The sequence below is a fragment of the Somniosus microcephalus genome, chromosome 5 (genome assembly GCF_052327205.1).
Source record: "Somniosus microcephalus isolate GS21.2 chromosome 5, FLI_Smic_1.0, whole genome shotgun sequence".
Classification (NCBI taxonomy): domain Eukaryota; kingdom Metazoa; phylum Chordata; class Chondrichthyes; order Squaliformes; family Somniosidae; genus Somniosus; species Somniosus microcephalus.
In genome coordinates, this window is record NC_140991.1 from 181,819,210 (window position 1) to 181,842,093 (window position 22,884).

General features: G+C 45.7%; 1 protein-coding gene across 2 annotated transcripts in view; it reads left to right on the forward strand.

Annotated features, from left to right (window-relative positions):
• gpnmb (glycoprotein (transmembrane) nmb) overlaps window positions 1-22,667 on the forward strand; it is an 86,701-nt gene extending 64,034 nt beyond the window's left edge. Inside the window, exons 9-11 of one of the 2 annotated variants that reach the window (XM_085988464.1) lie at window positions 8,523-8,725; window positions 15,077-15,167; window positions 21,852-22,667. In XM_085988464.1, the coding sequence (XP_085844590.1) occupies window positions 8,523-8,725; window positions 15,077-15,167; window positions 21,852-22,014 (457 nt within the window). In that variant the 3' untranslated portion in view covers window positions 22,015-22,667. The remainder of the gene's footprint in view (window positions 1-8,522; window positions 8,726-15,076; window positions 15,168-21,851) is intronic. The other variant, XM_085988465.1, reaches the window with a different exon arrangement.
• The last annotated feature ends 217 nt before the right edge of the window (window positions 22,668-22,884 follow it).

Sequence of the window (22,884 nt, forward strand, 5' to 3'; positions counted from 1 at the left end):
AAATTAACAGGACTGGAGGGCAGTAAAGATGGAAATTGTGGAGGTGCTGGCTATAATCTTCTAATCCTCCTTGAATGCGGGGCTAGTGCCAGAGGACTGGAGAATTGCAAATGTTATACCCTTGTTCCAAAAAGGGTGTAAGGATAAACTCAGCAACTACAGGCCAGTCAGTTTAACCTTGGTAGTGGGGAAGCTTTTAGAAACGATAATCCAGGACAAAATTAACAGTCACTTGGACAAGTGCGGATTAATTAAGGAAAGCCAGCACTGATTTGTTAAAGGCAAATTGTGTTTAACTAACTTGATTATGTTTTTTGATGAGGTAACAGAGAAGGTTGATGTGGACTTCCAAAAGGTGTTTGATAAAGTGCAACATAATAGGCTTGCCAGCAAAGTTGAAGCCCATAGAATAAAAGGGATAGTGGCAGCATGGATATGAAATTGGCTAAGTGATAGGAAGCAGAGAGTAGTGGTGAATGGTTGTTTTTCAGACTGGAGGAAGTTATGCAGTGGTGTTCCCCAGGGGTCGATACTAGCACCGCTGCTTTTCTTGATATATCTTAATTACTTAGACTTGGGTGTACGGGGCACAATTTCAAAATTTGCAGATGACACAAAATTTGGAAGTACAGTGAGGAGCATAGTGATAGTCTTCAAGAAGACATAGACAGGCTGATGGAATGGGCGGACACGTGGCAGATGAAATTTAACGCAGAAAAATGCAAAGTGATACATTTTGGTAGGAAGAACGAAGAGTGGCAAAATAAACTAAAGGGTACAATTCTAAAGGGGGTGCATGAACAGAGAGCTCTGGGAGTATATGTGCACAAATCGTTGAAGGTGGCAGGGCAGGTTGAGAAAATGTTTAAAAAAGCATACGGGATCCTGCGCTTCATAAATAGAGTCCTGGGGCTGGATTTTGATACTGGAGGCGTGTAGGAGGCGGGACTACAACTTTCGGGGTTGTAGTCCCGCCTCCATCGAGTTGTGGCCAACCCACTCGATTTTCACTTGATTGACCTTGTTGAGCCTGCCCAGCAGGCTCAGCAGGCCAATTAAGGGCCACTCGGCAACAGATGATGTCACAGATTGACATTTCATCTGTCAAGAGCTTTTGACAGATGAAATATCAACGTTTGACAGCTCTTTGAAGCTGTCAAACACTGACAATCTGTATTCCAAGTTAATTCCTTCCTCTCAGACTGATTTAGAAATCTCTCCAGAACAGAAAGCTGAATGCTGCAACTTTTGACAGCTCGCAGCCATTTTGCTTTCTGTGCCGGTGAGATGAGGGACTCCCGAGACCTGAAAGAAGCAAGGCTGTAAAGGTAAGTAAAACTTTTTTAAACACTTTACACACACCAAACACACTTACCTCTGCACTCATGCACCCATCACTCACCTGAACACCGGACATCTCGAACCCTCCAAGCCCTTCAGCCCGACAGTACGCCTCGCTAACTTGGCGTGGTTTGGAGCTGTCGGGAATCTGACACTTCAGGAATAAAAATAGGGATTAGGCTAAAAACTGCCTGTTAACTACCTATTAACAGGCAGTTAGTTGGCACTAATCCCCTTCCCGCCTCAGGGAGGCGGCTCCCAGCACAGGTCGGGTACCCGCCTCCTTTGAAACTGGCATGGAGGCAGGATGGGTTCATGCCCCCCGATTTCGAGATTTTAACCCCCCAAACGCCTCCAATCCCACCTCCACGGCCCAATGAAAATCCTGTCCATAGACTACAAAAGTAAGGAAGTTATGATGAACCTTTATAAAACACCGGTACGGACTCGACTGGAGTATTGTCCAATTCTGGGCACCGCACTTTAGAAAGGATGTGAAGGCCTTGGAGAGGGTGCAGCAAAGATTTACAAGAATGGTTCCAGGGATGAGGGACTTCAGTTACGTGGATAGACTAGAGAAGCTGGGGTTGCTCTCCTTAGAGCAGGGAAAGTTGAGAGGAGATTTGATAGAGGTGTTCAAAATCTTGAGGGATCTAGACAGAGTAGATAGAAACTGCTCCCATTGGCGGAAGGGTCGAGAACCAGAGGACACAGATTTAAGGTGATTGGCAGAAGAACTAAAGGCGACATGAGGAAAAACTTTTTTACGCAGCGAGTGGTTAGGATCTGGAATTCACTGCCTGAAAGGGTGGTGGAGGCAGATTCAATCGTGGCTTTCAAAAGGGAATTGGATAAGTACCTGAAGGAAAATAAATTGCAGGACTATGGGAAAAGGGCAGGGGAGCGGGACTAGCTGACGTGCTCTTGCAGAGAGCTGGCACGGGCTCGATGGACCAAATGGTTGTGCTGTAACCATTCTATGATCTTTTGGGGCCCAGGCTTGGTTTGGAACCCATAGTGGGCTCACTTCCACCACTATCAGCCAAGGTATGCCTGGTGAGACAAGGCGTACCTGCGCTGATCATACACCAGGCCCCAACCGAGCATAATTTCTGATTTAGGGAGTCTCCCCTCCCCCCGCCGATGGTCTTGTAGAGGTGGGTGGAGGGTCCACCTGTATGGGTGCAGCTGCAGTAATATTCCAGAAGTTTGACACCAACCAGAATAAAGCAGTCCACTTGATTGGTGCTCATGTTAGTGAACTGAATATCCAGGTCATCCACCACCTGTGCACTGTGGTTGCCGTATGTACAATCTACAGGATGCACAGCAGCAGCTCACCATCCTTACTTTAACAGAGCTTCCTAGTCTGCTGACCTCTGCCACAGAAAAGGACAAGAACAGCAATATCATGGGAACACCATCATCTCTATGCACCCCTTCAAGTCGCACACAATCCTGACTTGAATATATATCGTCAATTCCTTCATCATCGCTGTGTCAAAATCCTAAAATTCCCTACCTAACACCTCAGTGAGAGAAGCAATACCACAAGGATTGCAGTGGTTCAAGGGAAAGGCTCACCATCCCCATCTCAGTGCAAATAGAGATGGGCAATAAATGCAGTCCTGTCACTGTCACCAACTTCGCAAGAACAAATTGTTGTGTCTGTGTGTTGATAGAGACACTGAAGACAGGAGTTGGTTTCATAGGTGTTTACTAAACAAAGTCTGGAGGGGAACTAACTGATACAACACAATATACAGGCTTATATAGCCCGAGTGGCCATTACCGTCATTACAGTACACATGGGGCTCTTAAAGGCACATACACTACAATTCCTCCCCTTTTAGCCAACCAGTACATATGTTACAAGAAAAATAATCTACACATTGCTACAGTTAATTAATTATAAGTCAGTCTCTCTGGAGGCTTCCTGACTCGGTCCGGATAACGTCTCGGTGGTGTAGTAGTTTCTGGTGGTGTAGTAGGTTCTTTTGGCAAGGCTGATTCAGCTTGAATGCCAGTGTCGGGTTCATCGGGTTCCAGTATCACCGGATCGGAGGTAGATATGGGTATCTCTACTTCATCGTTAGGCGTATAGAGTTGTGGTGTAGGTTGTCCCTTTTCGGATGACTCTATGATTTGGTCAGCTTGGCGCCTTATTATGCTTTCTCCGATGTCCACGGAATACATCAGCGGTCCTAGTCGTGTGCAGATAGTTCCAGGCTGCCATTTCTCGGTACGGTAGTCCCGGGCCAAAACTTGTTGACCTATCTGGAAGGTTCTAGTTGGCCTTTCATTCATGCCTTGAAATTGCCAGTTCTCCACGTCCCTTCTGATGTTGGGCTTGATCAAATCCAGCCGGCATCTTAGGCTTCTATTGAAGAACATCATGGCGGGAGTTTGGTTTGTAACCATATGTGTTGCATTCCTGTATGCGAACAAGAAGTTATCCACCTTGTGCTGAAGTTTTATGTCTTCATTACCCATGGCCTTCTTGAAGGTCTGGACAAACCTTTCAGCCAATCCATTGGTGGCGGGATGGTATGGGGCGGACGTGTAGTGCTTAACCCCATTGTTTTTTAAGAACTTCCTGAATTCTTCGGACACAAATTGCGGTCCATTATCAGAACAGATCTGTTCTGGCAGCCCATTCCTGGCAAATATGGTCCTTAATACTGTGATGGTTTTTTCCGTGGTGGTGGAGGACATCTTTATTACCTCCAGCCACTTGGAGTGTGCATCAACCGCGATTAAGAACATTGAGTCCATAAATGGACCAGCAAAGTCGATGTGTACCCTTTGCCAGGGAGATGAGGGCCACTCCCATGGATGTAGAGGGGCTTGGGGTGGAGCGTTTTGGACCTTCTGGCATCCTAGGCAGCTCTTGGTCATTTCTTCGATGTCTCCATCGATACCTGGCCACCATACAAACGCCCTGGCGAGGTTCTTCATTTTCACTCCACCCAGATGCCCCTCGTGAAGCTCCTTTAGAACTTTATCCTGGAGTTTGGGTGGAATCACCACTCTGGATCCACACATCAAGGTTCCTCGGCACACTGACAGCTGTTCTCTTCTTTGCGAGAATGCTGGCAACAGTGGTTCACCATGTGCTGGCCATCCCTTCACTGTTAAATCGTAGACTCGTGAGAGAGTCGGGTCATTTCTAGTTTTCCTTTCAATGGCAGAATTTGTTACTGGTAGACATTCGACTATGGTAGAGTGGAAAATCTCCACTGGGTCTACGGTAGGTGCTTCTACCGTTGGCAATGGTAGGCGCGATAACCCGTCAGCATTCCCATGCTGTTTTGATCCTTTGTATTCTATGTTGTATTGGTGTGCCCCTAGAAAAAGGGACCACCTCTGTAGCCTTTGCGCTGTCATAATGGGAACACCCTTTTTAGGGTTGAATATGAAGATGAGGGGTTGATGGTCAGTCAACAAGGTAAATTTTTGTCCATGTAGGTAATGGTTGAATTTCTTCACTCCCCATACCAGGCTGAGTGCTTCCCTGTCGATTTGGGCACAGTTACGCTCAGCTGAGTTCAATGAGCGTGACGCAAAAGCTATCGGCCGTTCCGAGCCATCAGGGAATTTATGCGATAATACTGCTCCTACGCCGTAAGGGGATGCATTGCACGCCAGTCTGATTGGCAGTGATGGGTTGTAATGAGCCAAAACTTCTTTGGACGTGATTAAGTCTTTGCATTTATGGAAGGCACGTTTACAGTCTTCGCTCCATTTCCAAATTACTCCTGTTTGTAGCAGTTCATTAAGAGGGTGTAGAAGAGTTGATAAGTTCGGTAAAAATTTATGATAGTAATTTATTAATCCCAGGAACGACCTTAATTGTGAAACATTTTCAGTTGCTGGGGCTTTTATGACTGCTTCAATTTTTTCAGGTGACTTATGCAACCCTTCCTTATTAATTATGTGGCCACAATATGATATTTGATTTTGGAAAAATTCGCACTTGGGGCGATTTGCTCGTAGGCCCCGTTCTCTCAGCCTAGTGAGCACCTGCTCCAAATTGGCAAGGTGCTCGTTGTCGTTTTCTCCTGTTACAAGGATGTCGTCTAGGTAGCATTGAGTCCCTGGAATCCCTTGGAGGACTTGCTCCATAGCTCTTTGCCAGATAGCTGGAGCGGATGCTACTCCGAAAACCAGTCGATTGTACTGGCACAGACCTTTGTGTGCATTTATCGTGAGATATTTTTTTAGAGGCCTCTTCAACCTCCATCTGTAGATAAGCCTGTGCCAAGTCAATTTTGGTGAAACGTTTCCCTCCGGATAGTGAGGCAAAAATATCTTCTATCCTCGGAAGAGGATACTGTACCGTGTGAAGGACCGGGTTTACAGTCACCTTGAAGTCTCCACAGATGCGAATTTTTCTCTGTTCTTCAGATTTATCATTATTCAATGCTTTCTTCATGACTGGAATGATGGGTGTTGCCCACTCGCTCCAATCTATTTTGGATAATACGCCTGCCTTTTCCAAATTCTCCAGCTCTGCCTCGACTGCTGGATGAATTGCGTATGGCACCAGTCTTGCCTTAAAAAACTTGTGAATTGCTGCATCTTCCACTTTTATTGAGGCGGTGATGCCTTCCAAGTTTCCTAGTTTCTCTTGAAACACTTCTTTGGCGTTGGCCAAGATGTCTTTTAATCGTTCAGGTATGACGTCATCATCGTTTTTTTTCTTACTGGTCACCGTCAGTGCCTGAATGGAGTGCCAGTCTAAACGTATTTTCCTGATCCATTCACGTCCCAACAGCGGTGGACCACCATCTTGTAGAATGTATAAATACAACTTCTGTATTTCCTTGCCATTGTATACAACAGGCACCCTTATTTTTCCTTTGGGGTATACTTTCTGCCCCGTATATGTTTTCAAGATAATGGATGTGTCTTTTAAAGGTATATGTGGAAATAGCCGCTCGTAATCCCGTCGATTTATGACGGTCAGAGCTGATCCTGTATCTAGCTCCATTTTAACTGGGGACCCTGCTATCGTGAGGGTAACCCAAATGGTCTGGTAATCATCTTTGGCAATTACATTATGTAATTTGAGACAGCTTAGTCTCTTGTTTTCGGAGTCGCTATTGCTCTTCTGGTCTTCGGAGCTATTGTCCGTCATCATTTGTACCTTTCTGTACTTTTCTTTATTGATTTTTTTTTTTCCTGTCTGTGGATTTTTTTTTGTCCAGATCAGCATACCCATGCAATGTGTCCAATCTTTCCGCATTGCCTGCATGCTTTGTCCTTGAACCAGCAGTCCCTCTGGTCATGGGTGGATCTGCCGCAGCGATAACATCTCTCGAAACCCTGTGTCATTTCATGGGTGCCAAAGTCCTGTGTCTTTTGTTGTATCTCTGCAGCTCCTCTTGCGGCTGCTTCATATGATACAGCCATATTGAAAGCCTTGTCCAGTGTTAAATCTTTTTCAGAAAGCAGCCTTTTCTGTGTTCCTTCACTTAAGAGACCGCAGACGAATTTGTCTCAAAGATAATCTGCTAGTCCTGCCCCGAATTGGCAGTGTTTTGATAGCTTTCTTAATTTGGTGAGGTAATCAGCATTACTTTCATTCTTGTGTTGATTTCTCTTGAAGAATTTGAATCGTTCCGCTGTCAGCAGCGGTGTTGGGTTTAAGTGCTCCTGTAGGGTATCAACAATTTCTTTTAAATTATTGTCCTTTGGTTTGGCTGGAGTGATTAAATTTCGTAACAGCCCGTATGTCTTTGCGCCTATTAGATTTAGCAGTACTGAAGCTTTTTTTTCATCTTCTATTCTATTTGCGGTGCAATATACCTCCACTCTTTCCACATATGTGGTCCAATCCTCTATCTCATTATCAAAAGCATCAATATTGCCAGACTTAGGCATCCTAGAAATAAAATGGCGCTTCCCGCGCTTTTCTTTCTTTTCTGCAGAAAAGATATGGCGCTTCCCGCGCTTCCCCGCCGCTGCTGCCGATGACAACGCTGTTTCCCACGGTTTCCGTTCTTTTTATTTATTTATTTACAGTTGGAGACTCGTTCCCGCCGGACTCTCTCTCTATGTCTGAACGCCGACCTGCTTGCAGCGCCGGCCGTCTCCCGAGTGCTCCCTCCCTGTCTGTTACTGCTTGCCTCCGCTTTCGCTGCTTGGCCCAGCTGTAGAGCCAGCCGCTGGAGCCCCAGCCCGACGCCCAGGAAGGATTATTGCAGTACCTGCCAGCTTGGCTAGCTGGTGAAACCACAGCTTTTTCTTTTTCTTGATTTTTCTTCAACTTTGGACGCCAGAGGAATTGATGTCCTTGAGGTGCTGCCAAATTGCAGGTAAGTCCGTTTCTAATTCGTCGCCACTGTTGTGTCTGTGTGTTGATAGAGACACTGAAGACAGGAGTTGGTTTCATAGGTGTTTACTAAACAAAGTCTGGAGGGGAACTAACTGATACAACACAATATACAGGCTTATATAGCCCGAGTGGCCATTACCGGCATTACAGTCAGATCAGCCATGATCTTATTGAATGGTGGAGCAGGCTCGAGGGGCCGATTGGCCTACTCCTGCTCCTATTTCTTATGTTCTTATGTTCTTACAGTACACATGGGGCTCTTAAAGGCACATACACTACACAAATAATAAAAGGATGAAATGAAGAAGATAACAACCTGCCTCCTGGCCCAAATCTGACAAATGAGTAGTGGCTCCTGGGAATTGGGCTTGGGGGTGGGTGGGGGGGGGGGGCATTGTCGATCAGATCATAATGTTGACTAGATCTGGGTTTGGGCCTCCAAACATGGCTGGGTGGGTTTTGTAAAGTAAAGCCACAATAGCTGGAATGTGATAGAGGAAGCAGTTGAAACTTGGGTGAAATTATTTGCTTAATTTGAATGGTGAATAATGAAAGTAGAGACAAAAAAGACAAAAACACAGAGACTTAAGCACTTAATCAATGAGGAAGAAGCTGATGGCTCAACAGCCATTATGTAGACAACATACACCATGTACACAACAGACACAAGAAACTTTATCATAAAGATAGGTGCAGTAATTAAGTAGTCTTTTCCCATATTTTCTCTCTTCAGATCCTGATGTGTTTCTCAGAAATGTCTGTTTTTCTTTTAATAATTGCACTCCTGCCTCCATATCCCAATTAAAGCTTGATTTTTTTATGAATCTTTTGTGCCTTGCAGTATACCTACTGATGTGTGCACTGTGATTGCGGATAGTTCATGCATGGTGCCGCAAAGCATGATTTGTGACCCTGTTGAGGCTGCTGACACATGCTATCTGACCCTTCGCAGACGCTTCAATGAATCCGGCATCTACTGTGTGAATATCACATTGAGGGATAATACCAGTTTAGCTGTTGCTAGTACACTAGTGTCAATTGGAGGTAAGCACTTTTTGAGTGACTGGGCTCCTTTAAGTAATAAGTACAAATGGTTCATTAACATTGTAGCTTCTCTACTAATTAAAAAATGCATTAAATAAACTGACCTCCAAATATTATGCCATTAAGATCTAAATTACCATTTCTTTCACTTTGGTGAATAGGAACATAGGAGCAAAGTAGTGTATTCAGTTCCTCGAGCCCGTTCTGCCATTCAATTAGATCATAGCTGATCTATACCTCGATTCCCTTTGACCCATGTCCCTTGATACCCATACTTAATAAAAATCTGTCAATCTCAGTCTTGAAAATTTCAATGACCCAGCATCCACAGCCTTTCAGGGAAGAGAATTCCAGATTTTCACTACCCTTTATGTGATAAACTGCTTCATGATTTCACTCCTGAATGGCCTAGCTCTAACTTTAAGATTTTGCCTCCTTGTTCTAGACTCACCCACCAGAGGAAATAGCTTGTCTCTATCTACCCTATCAAATTCTTTTATCTTTTAAAACACTTCAATTAAATCACTCCTCAACCTTCTAAACCAAAGGGAATACAAGCCAAGTTTATCCAACCTGTCCTCAAAACTTAACCCTTTAAGCCCTGGTAGGAAGGAATCACTGTAATACAGAGAAATGATATTGGGTCAAAAGATCAGGATAATGAAACAGTTTGGGTGGAGGTAAGGAATAATAAGGGGAAAAAAACACTGGTGGGCGTAGTCTATAGGCCTCCGAACAGTGGCAACTCTGTTGGACGGAGTATCAATCAGGAAATAGTTGAGGCTTGTAATAAGGGAACATCTATAATTATGGGGGATTTTAACTATCATATTAATTGGACAAATCAAATTGGGCAGGGCTGCCTTGAGGATGAGTTCATTGAGTGTATTAGGGATGGGTTTCTTGAGCAGTATGTAACTGAACCGACCAGGGGGCAAGCAACCTTAGATCTGGTCCTGTGTAACGAGACAGGATTAATTAAAAATGTTCTAGTAAAGGATCGCCTTGGAATGAGTGACCATAACATGGTTGAATTCCATATTCAATTAGAGGGTGAGAAGGTTGGATCTCAAACAAGCATGCTAAGCTTGAATAAAGGAGACTATGAAGGTATGAGAGCGGAATTGAGTAGAGTGGATTGGGAAAATAGATTAAAGGGTAAGACGATACATGATCAGTGGTGTACATTTAAGGAGTTATTTTACAACTTCCAAAAAAAATATATTCCACTGAGAAGGAAAGGGTGTAAAAGAAAAGACAGCCATCCGTGGCTAAGTAAAGAAATTAAGGATAGTATTCGACTAAAAACAAGGGCATATAAGGTAGCCAAATCTAGTGGGTGGATAGAGGATTGGGAAAACTTTAAAAGACAGCAAAAAATAACAAAAAGATTGATTAAGAAAGGGAAGATAGATTATGAAAGTAAATTAGCAAAAAATATAAAAACAGATAGTAAGGGTTTTTATAGTTATATAAAAAGAAAAAGGGTGGCTAAAGTAAATGTTGGTCCCTTAGAGGATGAGACCGGGAAATTAATAGTGGGAAATATGGAGATGGCAAAAACACTGAATGAATATTTTGTATCAGTCTTTACAGTAGAAGACACTAAGAATATCCCAACACTGGACAAACAGGGGGCTAAAGGGGGGGAGGAGCTAAACACGATCAAAATCACTAAGGAAGTGGTACTCGGTAAAATAATGGGACTCAAGGTGGATAAATCACCTGGACCTGATGGCTTACATCCTAGGGTCTTGAGGGAAGTGGCAGTAGGGATTGTGGATGCATTGGTAATAATTTTCCAAAACTCCCTGGACTCGGCAAAGGTCCCGGCAGACTGGAAAACTGCTAATGTAACACCCTTATTTAAAAAGGGCAGTAGACAGAAGGCTGGAAACTATGGACCGGTTAGCCTAACATCTGTGGTAGGTAAAATTTTGGAGTCCTTTATTAAGGAGACAGTAACAGGACATTTGGATAATCATAATTTAATAGGACAAAGTCAGCATGGTTTTATGAAGGGGAAGTCATGTTTGACAAATTTGCTGGAGTTCTTTGAGGGAGTAACATATAGGGTGGATAAAGGGGAACCAGTGGATGTAGTGTATTTAGACTTCCAAAAGGCATTTGACAAGGTGCCACACAGAAGATTATTGCTTAAGATAAAAAATCACGGGATTGGGGTAATATTCTGGCATGGATAGAGGATTGGCTATCTAAAAGAAGGCAGAGAGTTGGGATAAATGGTTCATTCTCAGACTGGCAATCAGTAACTAGTGGTGTTCCGCAGGGGTCAGTGCTGGGTCCCCAACTCTTTACAATCTATATTAACGATTTGGAGGAGGGGACCGAGTGTAACATATCAAAGTTTGCAGATGATACTAAGATGGGAGGGAAAGTAGTGAGTGAGGAGGACATAAAAAACCTGCAAGGGGACATAGACAGACTAAGTAAGTGGGCAGAGATTTGGCAGATGGAATACAACACTGGAAAGTGTGAGGTTATGCACTTTGGCAGGAAAAATCGTAGAGCAAGTTATTATCTTAAATGGCAAGAAACTGGAAAGTACTGAAGTACAAAGGGATCTGGGGGTCCTGGTGCACGAAACTCAAAAGGTTGGTATGCAGGTGCAGCAAGTGATTAAGAAGGCCAATGGAATGTTGGCTTTCATTGCTAGGGGGATAGAATATAAAAATAGGGAGGTATTGCTTCAGTTGTACAAGGTATTGGTGAGACCGCACCTGGAATACTGCGTACAGTTTTGGTGTCCTTACTTAAGAAAGGACATACTTGCTCTCGAGACAGTACAAAGAAGGTTCACTCGGTTAATCCCGGGGATGAGGGGATGGACATATGCGGAGAGGTTGAGTAGATTGGGACTCTACTCATTGGAGTTCAGAAGAATGAGAGGCGATCTTATTGAAACACATAAGATTGTGAAGGGGTTGGATCGGGTGGATGCGGGGAGGATGTTCCCAATGATGGGTGAAACTAGAACTAGGGGGCATAGTCTTAGAATAAGGGGCTGCTCTTTCAAAACTGAGATGAGGAGGAACTACTTCACTCAGAGGGTGGTAGGTCCATGGAATATGCTGCCCCAAAAAGCTGTAGAAGCTACATCATTACATAAATTTAAAACAGAAATAGACAGTTTCCTAGAAGTAAAGGGAATTAAGGGTTACGGGGAGCGGGCAGGAATTTGGACATGAGTCTAGGTTCGGATCGGTCATGGCCCTGTGGGTAGTGGAGCGGGCCCAGGGGCCGTGTAGCCTGATCCTGCTCCTATTTCGTGTGTCTAATTCTGTTAGATTCAGGGGATGGTTCTGTGATAGTGGATTGGCGGTTAGGATCAGATCAGCCATGATCTTATTGAGTGGCGGAGCAGGCTCGAGGGGCCGATTGGCCTACTCCTGCTCCTATTTCTTATGTTCTTATGTTCTTATCATTCCGGTGAATTTGCGGTGAACCCCCTCAAAGGCCATTATATCCTTTCTAAGGTGTGGTGCCCAAAACTGAACACCATCCTCCAGATGAGGTCTGACCAAGGCTCTGTACAACTGAAGCATAACTTTCTCCCTTTTGTATCCCAACCCCTTGAGATAAAGGCCAACATTACATTAACCTTTTTCATTACTTTTTGAACCTGTGCACCAGCTTTTTGTGATTTGTGTACATGGATACCCAAATCCCTTTCCTCCTCCACAGTTCCTCGAACATAAGAACTTAAGAACATAAGAATTAGGAGCAGGAGTGGGCCCTACAGCCCGTCGAGCCTGCTCTGCCATTCAATAAGATCATGGCTGATCTTCGACCTCAACTCCACTTTTCTGCCTGATCTCCATATCCCTTGTTTCTCCTAGATTCCAAAAATTGATCTATCTCAGCCTTGAATATACTCAACGATTCAGCATCCAGAGTCCTTTGGGGTAGAGAATTCCAAAGATTCACAACCCTCTGAGTGAAGAAATTCCTCCTCATCTCAGTCTTAAAAGGCAGGCCCCTTATTCTGAGTCTATGCCCCCTAGTTCTAGATTCTCCAGCCAGGGGAAACTACCTCTCAGCATCTATCCTGTCAATCCCCCTCAGAATCTTATATGTTTCAATGAGATCACCTCTTTTCTTCTAAATTTCAGACAGGATAGGCCCAATCTACTCAATTTCTCCTCATAGGACAGCCCTCTCATCCCAGGAATCAATCTCGTGAACCTTCGTTGCACCGCCTCCAAGGCAAATATATCCTTCCTTAGATAAGGAGACCAAAACTGTGCACAGTACTCCAGGTGTGGTCTCACCAAAGCCCTGTACAATTGTAGCAAGACTTCCTTACTCTTATACTCCAACCCCCTTGCAATAAAGGCCAACATGCCATTTGCCTTCCTAATTGCTTGCTGTACCTGCATGCTAATTCTGTTTCCTGTACGAGGGCACCTAAATCTCTCTGAACACCAACATTTAATAGTTCCTCACTGTTTAAAAATATTCTGTTTTTCTATTCTTCCTACCAAAGTGCATAACCTCATATTTCCCCACATTATACTCTATCTGCTACCTTATTGCCCAATCACTTAACCTGTTTATATCCCTTTGCAGGCTCTTTGTGTCCTCCTCACAGCTTACTTTCCCACCTAGCTTTGTATCAGCAGCAAACTTGGATACATTACTCTTGGTCCCTTCATCTAAGTCATTAATATAAATTGTAAGTAGCTGAGGCCCAAGCACAGATCCTTGTGGCACCCCACTAGTAACAGTCTTACAACCTGAAAATGACCTGTTTACTGTCCATTAACCAATCCTCTATCCATGCTAATATATTACTCCCAACCCCATGAGCCCTTATCTTGCATAACACCCTTTTATGTGGCACCTTATCAAGTGCCTTTTAGAAATCCAAATATACTGGTTCTCCTTTATCTACCCTGCTAGTTACATCCTCAAAGCTCTAATAAATTTGTTAAACACTATTTCCCTTTCATAAAACCATGTTGACTCTGCCTAAATCCCCTGATACCACTTCCTTAATAATGGATTCCAGCATTTTCCCGACAACTGATGTCAGGCAAACTAGAATGGGTTCCTAGTCTCTCGCCATTAAGAAAATATTCTGATTTGTCTTTCTTAAATCCAAAGTGGATGATCTCGCATCTGCCACAGTTTTGCCCAGTCATTTAATCTGTCTTTGTCCATTTATAACTTCCTGCTTCTTCAATCTACATAAGTTACTGTGTCTCCTAACTTAGTGTTATCTGCAAGTTGGATATACAGCTCTGTCTCTCTTCCTATATCCAAGTCATTGATATACATGGTAAAAAGCTAAAGCCCCAGTACATATCCCTGCGGAACACAGCTTGTCACATTCTGCCAATCAGAGTGCATTTCTTTTAACCCTGCATGTGCACTTTAGCAGCACCTGCCCTGATCCTTCTGGGCTGAAAAAGAACTTGACAAAAAAATTATTTGTCTCATAGCAGAGCCTTTGCCCCTGCAGTCTAAGGTAGTTGATATGCTCCAGGATCAATTACCTTTGTCTAGAAATCACTTAGGCCTTTTTAATGTCTCAGCAGAATTTGCATGAGCTCTATTGAGAACTACTGAGGGCATAATGGGTTGAATTCCCAGGAAAGTGCACGGGTGAAATCTTTGACACACGGGGGCGGGGATGTGCAGATGGAAGATCTGCCCATGCCCTCACCCACTGGAATTAAAAATGTTACTGCAAATGGGATGGAATTCCAGCGTAATTGGGTTCTGCCTCCAAATTCCTGGCCCCCAAGGCCAATTTCAGGCTTTCCATCCTCTGTGGCCCCTGGAATTTCACAGCCATTGCTTATAAATGTGCTCACAGAGTCATTAAAATTAATGCAGAGTGAAAAATGCCAGGGTTTGAGTAAAGAAGCTCATTTTTATATTTGTTTTAAAGCTATTTCTCACATTTAAATTTATGTCATCAGGTTTGTTCCTGGCCTAATTTGAAGTAATATTCCGGGTTTACTCTATCTGTACTATTTTGTACATCTTGATGAAACCCTCTCTGTAATCTTTTTATACATAAGTTTTTCTTAGGATCAATCTTGTTGCTCTTCTCGACATACACAAAAAATTGAGGAGGGTGCAATGATCACTAGAATTGAACGCAATACTCCAAATATGGCCTGAACCTTGCATTGTAGAGATTCAAACACTTGTACTCTAATGTTCTGACTAGATATCCCAGCTTTCTATTTGTTTTTTTATTGCTTTGCCACATTGTTCAAATGATGATGATCACTGCTATCTGAGTCTATTGGTGTGTTCTCCAAAAATAGATTTTCTTTAATGGCTCAGTAGTGACTTCAGTTTTCAATTTACTTACAGGTTCTAGCAGTGGTACAGGACTGCAAGGTGTCTTAATATTTGGTGCATTTCTGGTGGTTCTTATTATTGGTGTGGCCTGTTTCTTTTACAAGTAAGTTTTGAGGATCGTCAGGAAGGGAAAAGAGGCATAAAGATAAAGGAGTCCTAAAGCTTTCTGAAGACCTTTACTGCCAACCAATTTACAAGAAAAATATACGACGGGAATTAGAACTAACAATATACCTAACTCCTTACCTCCCTCTCCAAATGCAAGCCTTCAATTCCTCAGATGAATCTTATAGGACTAAATAAACATTATGGCCTAGAAATTCATTAAGGCGCTGCCAGCTTTGCGCCCAGTTAACGCCTAAAGGGTGATTTTGCGCCAAAAATGAGTTTGCGCAGATATTCAGCGCAGCGGTATTGGCGGCGGTAGCCGTTAGCGCTGCGCCGGCACCGATGACGTCATCGGTGTGCGCAGTGCCCCGGTTCCGCCCCGAAACCGCGCCGATCCCCATATTTAGTTGCGGCCGCCTCCTCCGAAGCGGCCGCAAACAGCGACCAGAAAACGGGGCCGTCCTGCTGCCTTAGTGGGGCGCTTTAAAGCGGAAGGTGCGGCCGGCCGCTTTTGCGACGGCCGCCTGCCCGCACCTCCTTCCCCGGCCTCCTCCACCCCCCCCCCCCCCGCGGCATTGCCGGCTGCTTTCCGCGAGCCCGGCACTTCTCCGTGGTGCCGGGCTCATTTGCCGGCACTATCCAGCGGCGATCTCCCCGTTGCAGGCAGCTCCCCGTTAAGAGAAGGAGGAGGCCTGCAGTACCGCAGCCTGCCGCTGCGCAGCGCCTGGCGCAGCGGCGCCAAGAGCGCTGATATTCAGTGTCAGCGCACCAAGCGGAGGCGGGCACACCCTGGTATAGCGCCCGCTTCCGCATTGGGGCGCTAACAATGAATATCTGACGATCGCTATAGGCTTCCCGCCCAGCGCTAACTTTTGGGCGCTAGGCAGCTGGCGGGGCCATAGTGAATTTCTAGGCCTATGGCCCTAAAAATCTGATCAGGGCCAAAGTGTAACTGGGGTGAATTTCCAGTTGGGAGATCAGAAAATGGGGCAAAACCCTGTTACACTGAGATTCTGCCTCATTTCTGCCCTTGGGTGAAATTCCAGTGGGTGGGGGAAGCATGGGCGTGGGTGAATTTTCTGCCTGCCCCCTCCCCCACATCAAGCGACGGTGTCTGGGGGGAAGGTCCTGGGCTTTCCTGGGAATTCTGCCCCAGACACCCTTTAAATACTGTTGCAAAACTCTTGCTAGATGAGGGATGGCACAAGTCCCAGTTAGGCACCACAAAACTCTGCCAGCTAAAAGGGATCAATTATTTCCAGAAAAATTACCCCTTTTCTATTAGGAGCTGAAGATGGGTCTCCTTTCCCCTATCTGAGTGACATGGCGCTGCTCCAACTTTGTTGCTGGTGCTGCCCAATTTTGATTCCATTGAGCGGGTTCTACAATGGGCAGACGATCTGCTCTGTCAGATTACTGCCAAGGCGCTGAAGTCAAAAATCAACCACAATATGTTTTCATAACTTCTCATGAGCTTAAGGAGTTCCTTTCACTAAAGAAGCATGCGGACAACCCCATAATAAATATAGGCCCGGATTTTCCAGGGCCTATGACGCATACGTGGCCGTAAGTGCCCCGCAAGTTCTGGGTTTCCACGTACAATGCGCATGCGCGAAAACCCGGAACTTGCGATCTGTCCCGCATCCCCGGGAAATAAACATTCGCTATTTGCCCAAGTACTGCCCAACGAATGCCCCTGAAACTCTTACGCTTGGTAAAAGCAGGTATAAGGCCTTCTTTTGCCAGCATAAGAGTTTAAATAAATATTAAAATAATTTTAAAAAAATTATTTAAACATAAAAAAACCTTTAAAACTAATTTATTTTTAGCCCTTTTAAAACGTTTACATTTATTTTTCAAAAAATTTAATTTTTTTGTTTTGAATGTTTAATTTAATTGTATTTGAATTAATTTTCAACATGTAATTTATTTTTATTTAACTGGTGTGTAATTGTGTTTTTTAGGGGATTCCTATTCATGCTTATGGGGATTCCGTACGTAAATGGAATCACCATAAGCATAATGGGGATCACCCTTTCTGATTGGTTGGGCCAGCCCACGTGATCCCACGTGCGCTTGCGAACCGCGTGCACCCCTGGGATACGTGGGCCTTTACGTATGCATACATGTAGAGGCCCAGGAGCGTACGTGTTTGAACTTCTGGGACCATCAGGTAGGTTCAGAGGCATTCGCTCGAGGGAAGCTTCCAACCGCAAATTCAGGCCATAGGGGGAGAAATTCGGTATCGCCCCGTTTGGGCGCAATTATCGGCCAGGCGCAAAGTTTAGCACCTGCCGCTAATTATCACCTCCGACTGCAAAGTTGGCTTTTATCGCCCCTGGAGGTGATTGGAGCGCTAAATCAGGCGCTGCACACCTGTCTTAAGGCGCAAAGGCCGAGGAGCGAGGCGCTAATTCAGAGCGCGGGCGAAGCTCAGGTGATGTCAGTTAGTAATGGAACACAGACGCACTGGCGCCGGCCAGTTCTTAAAGGGGAGGGTCGATCTTGCTCTCGAGCCAAACCCAGCTCATTGCAGGCTTGAATCTCGTCGTGGACAGACCTGTGCCTAAATTTTCCAGCCAAGGACTATGGAGAGAGTTAGGGAACGAGCTCAGCGCTTCAGTGACCAAGCCTTGGAGGCTCTGGTTGGCGCGGTGGAGTGCAGAAGAGCTATACTGTACCCTGAGAGTGGCAGGAGGCCATTGCCGCGCGACTACAGAAGAGTGTGGAGGGACGTGGCTCATCAGTCTCCTCCAGGTGCATGGTGCCCAGGACCCACAGGCAATGTCGCAAAATGTTCAACGACCTCACTCGGGTCGTCAGGGTGAGTGGCTGCTTTTCAGTACCTCTCCATCCTTCCATCTCAACCTCACTCTATGGCCAGAGGGTCTTAAAACCCCAATGCCCAACACTCATCCAAGACCTATGGTTATCTCATAAAACACACACGCACATTGCACACCTTGCATACATTAATGGCTATTCAACTATGGGAGGCACACCAGGCAAGACCATGGCTGTATATTTACTCATACGCCGTCCTTTTTCTTGCAGGCCAAGCTATCTCATAACAGGAGACAGCAGCAATGGACAGGTGGAGGGCCACCTCAGCTGCATCCCCTCGGCGAGCTTGAGGCGCGCGTCCACAGGATTGTGGCACACCAGGTGATCAGTCCCGTCGCCCCGGAGAGGCCAACCCCGTTCGGGACAGCAATGGTAAGGTCATCAGCTTTCTCTCCTCTTTCATTCCACTTGTCCCTCGCAACACCAGCCTTTTACACTTTTTCAATCCAACTTAATAAATTACTCCACTCCTTCCTCCCTTACTGCCATCCTGTCCTCATGCTAAAGCTACTCTTGTACCTCTCTGCTTTCAGATGGTGATTCACCAGCTGAGGAGACGGGCCCTCAAGCTGCCAGTGGGAGCAAAGCCGCAGGCGAGGAGGAAGAGGAAGCTGGAGCATCAGCGCCACCCTCTCCCGAGGAAGCCCATGCCCACACTGGGACCACGTCTTCCCTGGAGGGGAGCAGGGGGGAAGGGTCTGATGAGGGTGAAGCTCCAGGACCCAGCGGGCTGCAGCAATGCGATGTGGCTAGGGAAGCTTGGGGGGCCTTCTCCCCGGAGGGAGAGTAGGCCAGTGAGTCCTGCTGCACTGGACGCAGAGGAGAAGCGGCTCATCGCTGAAATGAACACCCAGGTGGTGGACATGCACACTCAGCTCATGGGTGCACTGGGAAGGGTGCCCGAAAGCACTGATGCACTGACAAGGAGTGTGGAGCACTACGCTGCAGCACAGGCAGACGCCACGCAAATGCTTAGTGCTGCAATTCAGTCACTGGCTGCCGTGATCCAATCTCAGACTGCTCTCATGCAGTCTCAGATTGAGGCCACGCAAGCACTGACTGCTGCCATCGTCACTGGTTCGGAAACATTGCCCCGGGGCTCTCACGGTGCCGCAGCAGGCCAGCAATCTATGCTCCAACAGATTGCTCCGGATGCTGAGGTGCTATCCCGTGGGAGTGGCAGTGTGTCGGTCGAGCAGGGAAGTGCTGTCCTCTCTCAAGATGACCGCATTCCTGCTGCCACCACTGTCACTTCCACATTGCACTTGCCACCGCCTGTAGCCCAGACTGCTGCCGCCCATGCAGAGTTGGTGCAGTCTGCAGCCGGGCCCTCCAGGCCCACAGCTGGTCAAGGGCGTCCTTTAAGGGCATCTGTAGTCTCAGGTTCTGACATTCAGCAGCCTTCCACCAGCCTTGCTGCAGCCACTGGGGCCCCATTACAGGGGAGCAGTAGGGTGACAAGTGGGCAAGGGAAGGAGATCACCTTCGAAGGGCAAAAAGTAGGAGGTCTGACAAAATGTTGGGAATGTTTTTATTAAAGGCCGAGGTTCGTCTGATAACTTTTGTTTAGTGTTTTGGCCATTATCTCCAGATTGTGAGTACCAGTTATGTTAATTATTGATTTTTTGTGTTTGTTTCTAATAGTTTGTCATGAATAAATGACACACACACAGTTTGTAAAATAAAAAAGTTGTTTTATTCAAAATGTACATGTTTGGCCTTTGGAATCATTGCTGCCTTGACCGGCTATAAGAGTTGCGGGTTGCTTTCCATCATGTTGTTCTCCATGCCAGAAGTCATTTCCTGAGTAGGGGCCTAGAAGCGGCTTGTTATCAGTCTTTGACGGACGGCCCTTGCAGTCTAAACATTGTGGGCCTCCCTCCCGCCTTGGTGCTGCTGCTGATCATCCTCCTCCTCTTCCTCCTCCGGTGGTGCACCAAGGCCTGGTGGCATTGGTTGGGTCTTGAGGATTGCAAGGTTGTGAAGAATGCAGCAAATAACTATGAAGAGAGAGACTCGCTCAGGAGAGTACTGCAGGGCTCCTCCTGAGTGGTCCAGACACCGGAACCGTTGCTTGAGCATGCCGATCATCTGCTCAACGATGTTCTTGGTGGCGAGATGGCTCTCATTGTACTGCAGCTCAGCAGGGGTGCTGGGGTTACGGAACGGAGTCATCAGCCAGGTGCAGAGTGGATAATCTCTGTCCCCGAGGAGCCAACCAATTGGCTGATGCGCTGCCTGGAAAAGCTCTGGCACACCAGTCTGGTGCAGGATGAAAGCATTGTGGCTGCTGCCAGGATAGCGGGCATTGACAGCGACTATCAGCTGTCTGTGGTCACAGACCAACTGGACGTTCAATGAATGGAACCCCTTTCGGTTGTGGAAATCCTCGTCATTCTCTTGCGGCACCCGCAAAGCCACATGTGTGCGGTCAATGGCGCCCTGGACCATGGGGAAGCCCACTATTCTTGCAAAGCCCATTGCGCACTCTTGCTGCTTGTCATGGGGAAGGAGATGTATTGTCATCTTTTTAAAGAGGGCATTCGTGACTTGACGGATGCAGAAATGCACCGCGAACTGGGAGATATTGGCAATGTCCCCAGTAGCAGATTGAAAGGAGCCGGTGGCATAGAAATTGAGAGCCACTGTTACCTTCACTGCTACCGACAGAGACGTCCTGCTCCTCAGTTGAGGCTGCAGATCTGGCTGAAGCAGGTGGCAGAGCTCAGTGACCACCTCCTTGCTGAATCGCAGCCTCCGAAAACACTGCTCCTCAGACATATTGAGGTATGAGAACTGTTGGCGGAATACCCTGGGAGGGTAAGGCCTCCTGTGCCGACGCCTGTTGGCCCTCCTCCGTCTGGCCATGATTGGCACTCTCTCTCTGCATCTCTGTGCCCTCTCAATGTAATGGAGAAGCCCGACATTCCCATCCATTGCAGCCCCCATAGTATGTGGCCACTCAAAGTTATGCCGGTGAAAAAGCAAAGCAACTACAAAGTTCTGGTCAGAAGCCAAAAGTACCTCAGCGAGCGCTGACTCAATGCAGAAATCTCTCTCCCTTTGTCTCTCTGCAAATCTCTCTCTCTCACACAGAAGGAGTGGTCCAAAAATGGCTACCACAAAGAAGCCAGGAAGAGCCCCCTTTAAATAGCGTCCCCACAGCGACTGGGAACCGTTCCAGTCAACCAGTCGTTGGGAGCGACAGGCGGAAAGGAGGGGTACGCCACTGAATTTCCGGTCCGGGGTGCCCCAAGGGCGTTGCACTCTGAAATGACGTCAGGATCTGCATGCGCAGCTGAGCGGGTGTTGCGGTTTAGCGCCGCCGCTAAATGTCTGCTCAATTTCGCGAGAGGCGCAGGTATCGCCGCGCCCAGGCGCTAGCTGGCTCGCACCCCACTTATCGCCCTCTTAAGGCGCTAACGGGTGGTGCAACCAACTGAATTTCTCCCCCTTGGAGTTTTAATATTCTCATTTCTTTGCATAAGGTTGAAATTATGCTTAATATGTGATGCACTTCCTGGTGATGTGATGTGATGTGTTGGGTCAGAAAATCTATTCCCTAATTCTAAAATGTAAAGCAGTGCCCTCGGGAGCAATGTGAGACATGAAACTAATAAAATGTAAATAAGTATCCAAATATTTGAAATAGCTTTGGGATCTCCTAATCTTCCACATTACAGGTTACTACAATTCTGGCTTAAGTTTTAGTTTAAAAAAAATCCAGCAATGACATTGTAAATTTTTTTTGGCAGGGCGGGGAAGGAAGAGGGGGCAGTTGAAGTGAGAGCTGTATAAGATTTGATTCATTAAGGATACAAAACTTATTTTACAGGCGTTACAAAGAATATACACCAATTGTTAGACAGGTGAATGACAGAAGTAAACAACTGGTGGTGAACAGTGGTAGTGCCAATGTGTACTTCAGTAACCTGAAGATACTCCTCTTTGGGACCGATGAGAAGAGCCCCCTATTGAAGAAACCCGCTGTCATTTAATCAGCTTCTCATCCACACAGAAGTGTGCTCCAGGAATAGTCAGCTTCCTGTTTGGGTACCTGTATTGCTTAAGCAAATTTTGAGTATAGAAATATTGTATTGCACTGCTTAACTCCTCTTTACAAGTGGATTACAAAATAAAATACTTGAAATCCAACTCTCCACTCATTCTCCCACTGCCTGAAGATATAAATCTGTATCTGCGTTTATAAATATTATATCAATTCTGCAATTGTAAATGTTGGAAGTAAACTTTCTTAATGCAGCTCTGTGGAATAGTGAAAATGTTCACTCCATTCTGCTACAAAATGACATTTCTCTTCATCCCACATAGTATAGTGATGGTAAAATGCCAGTTCCAATGCATTTACTATAGCTGTAGACCTGAATTGCAATTGCCAGATTTCTACTGAAACCACGATGCTTCTTGTGTTCAGAATCTATACAAAAGGGATGTTTGGAGAAATCTTGCTGGGAGTACTAACTAATGGGTTTCTGCATACCTGCTTAGATACAGGGCCACCTTCTCAGTGAGATGGTCGGCAAACTAACATTGCTGCTTGTACCTCTCAGGCTGGTGTCCAAATGCTTTGAAGCAGATAATGGCAAATGCACTACTGTAATGCTTGTAATAATAAAAAATCCTAGTTGTATTTTTGTCTTGTGTCTGGTTTGGGATTGGGAGGAACCCCTAGAAGTGACTTGTGCAAAAATTAGCAGAGCTCTCCACAACATTCACTTATCAGTGATCTTGCCCTCCTACCTGAGGCTATTTAGATTAGGTTATGTCTAGGTTTGGTTAGGACCTGACAAATTCTTAATATGAATTTTTTTTTAAATGTCGTAGTTTGATACAATCATAATTAAGTG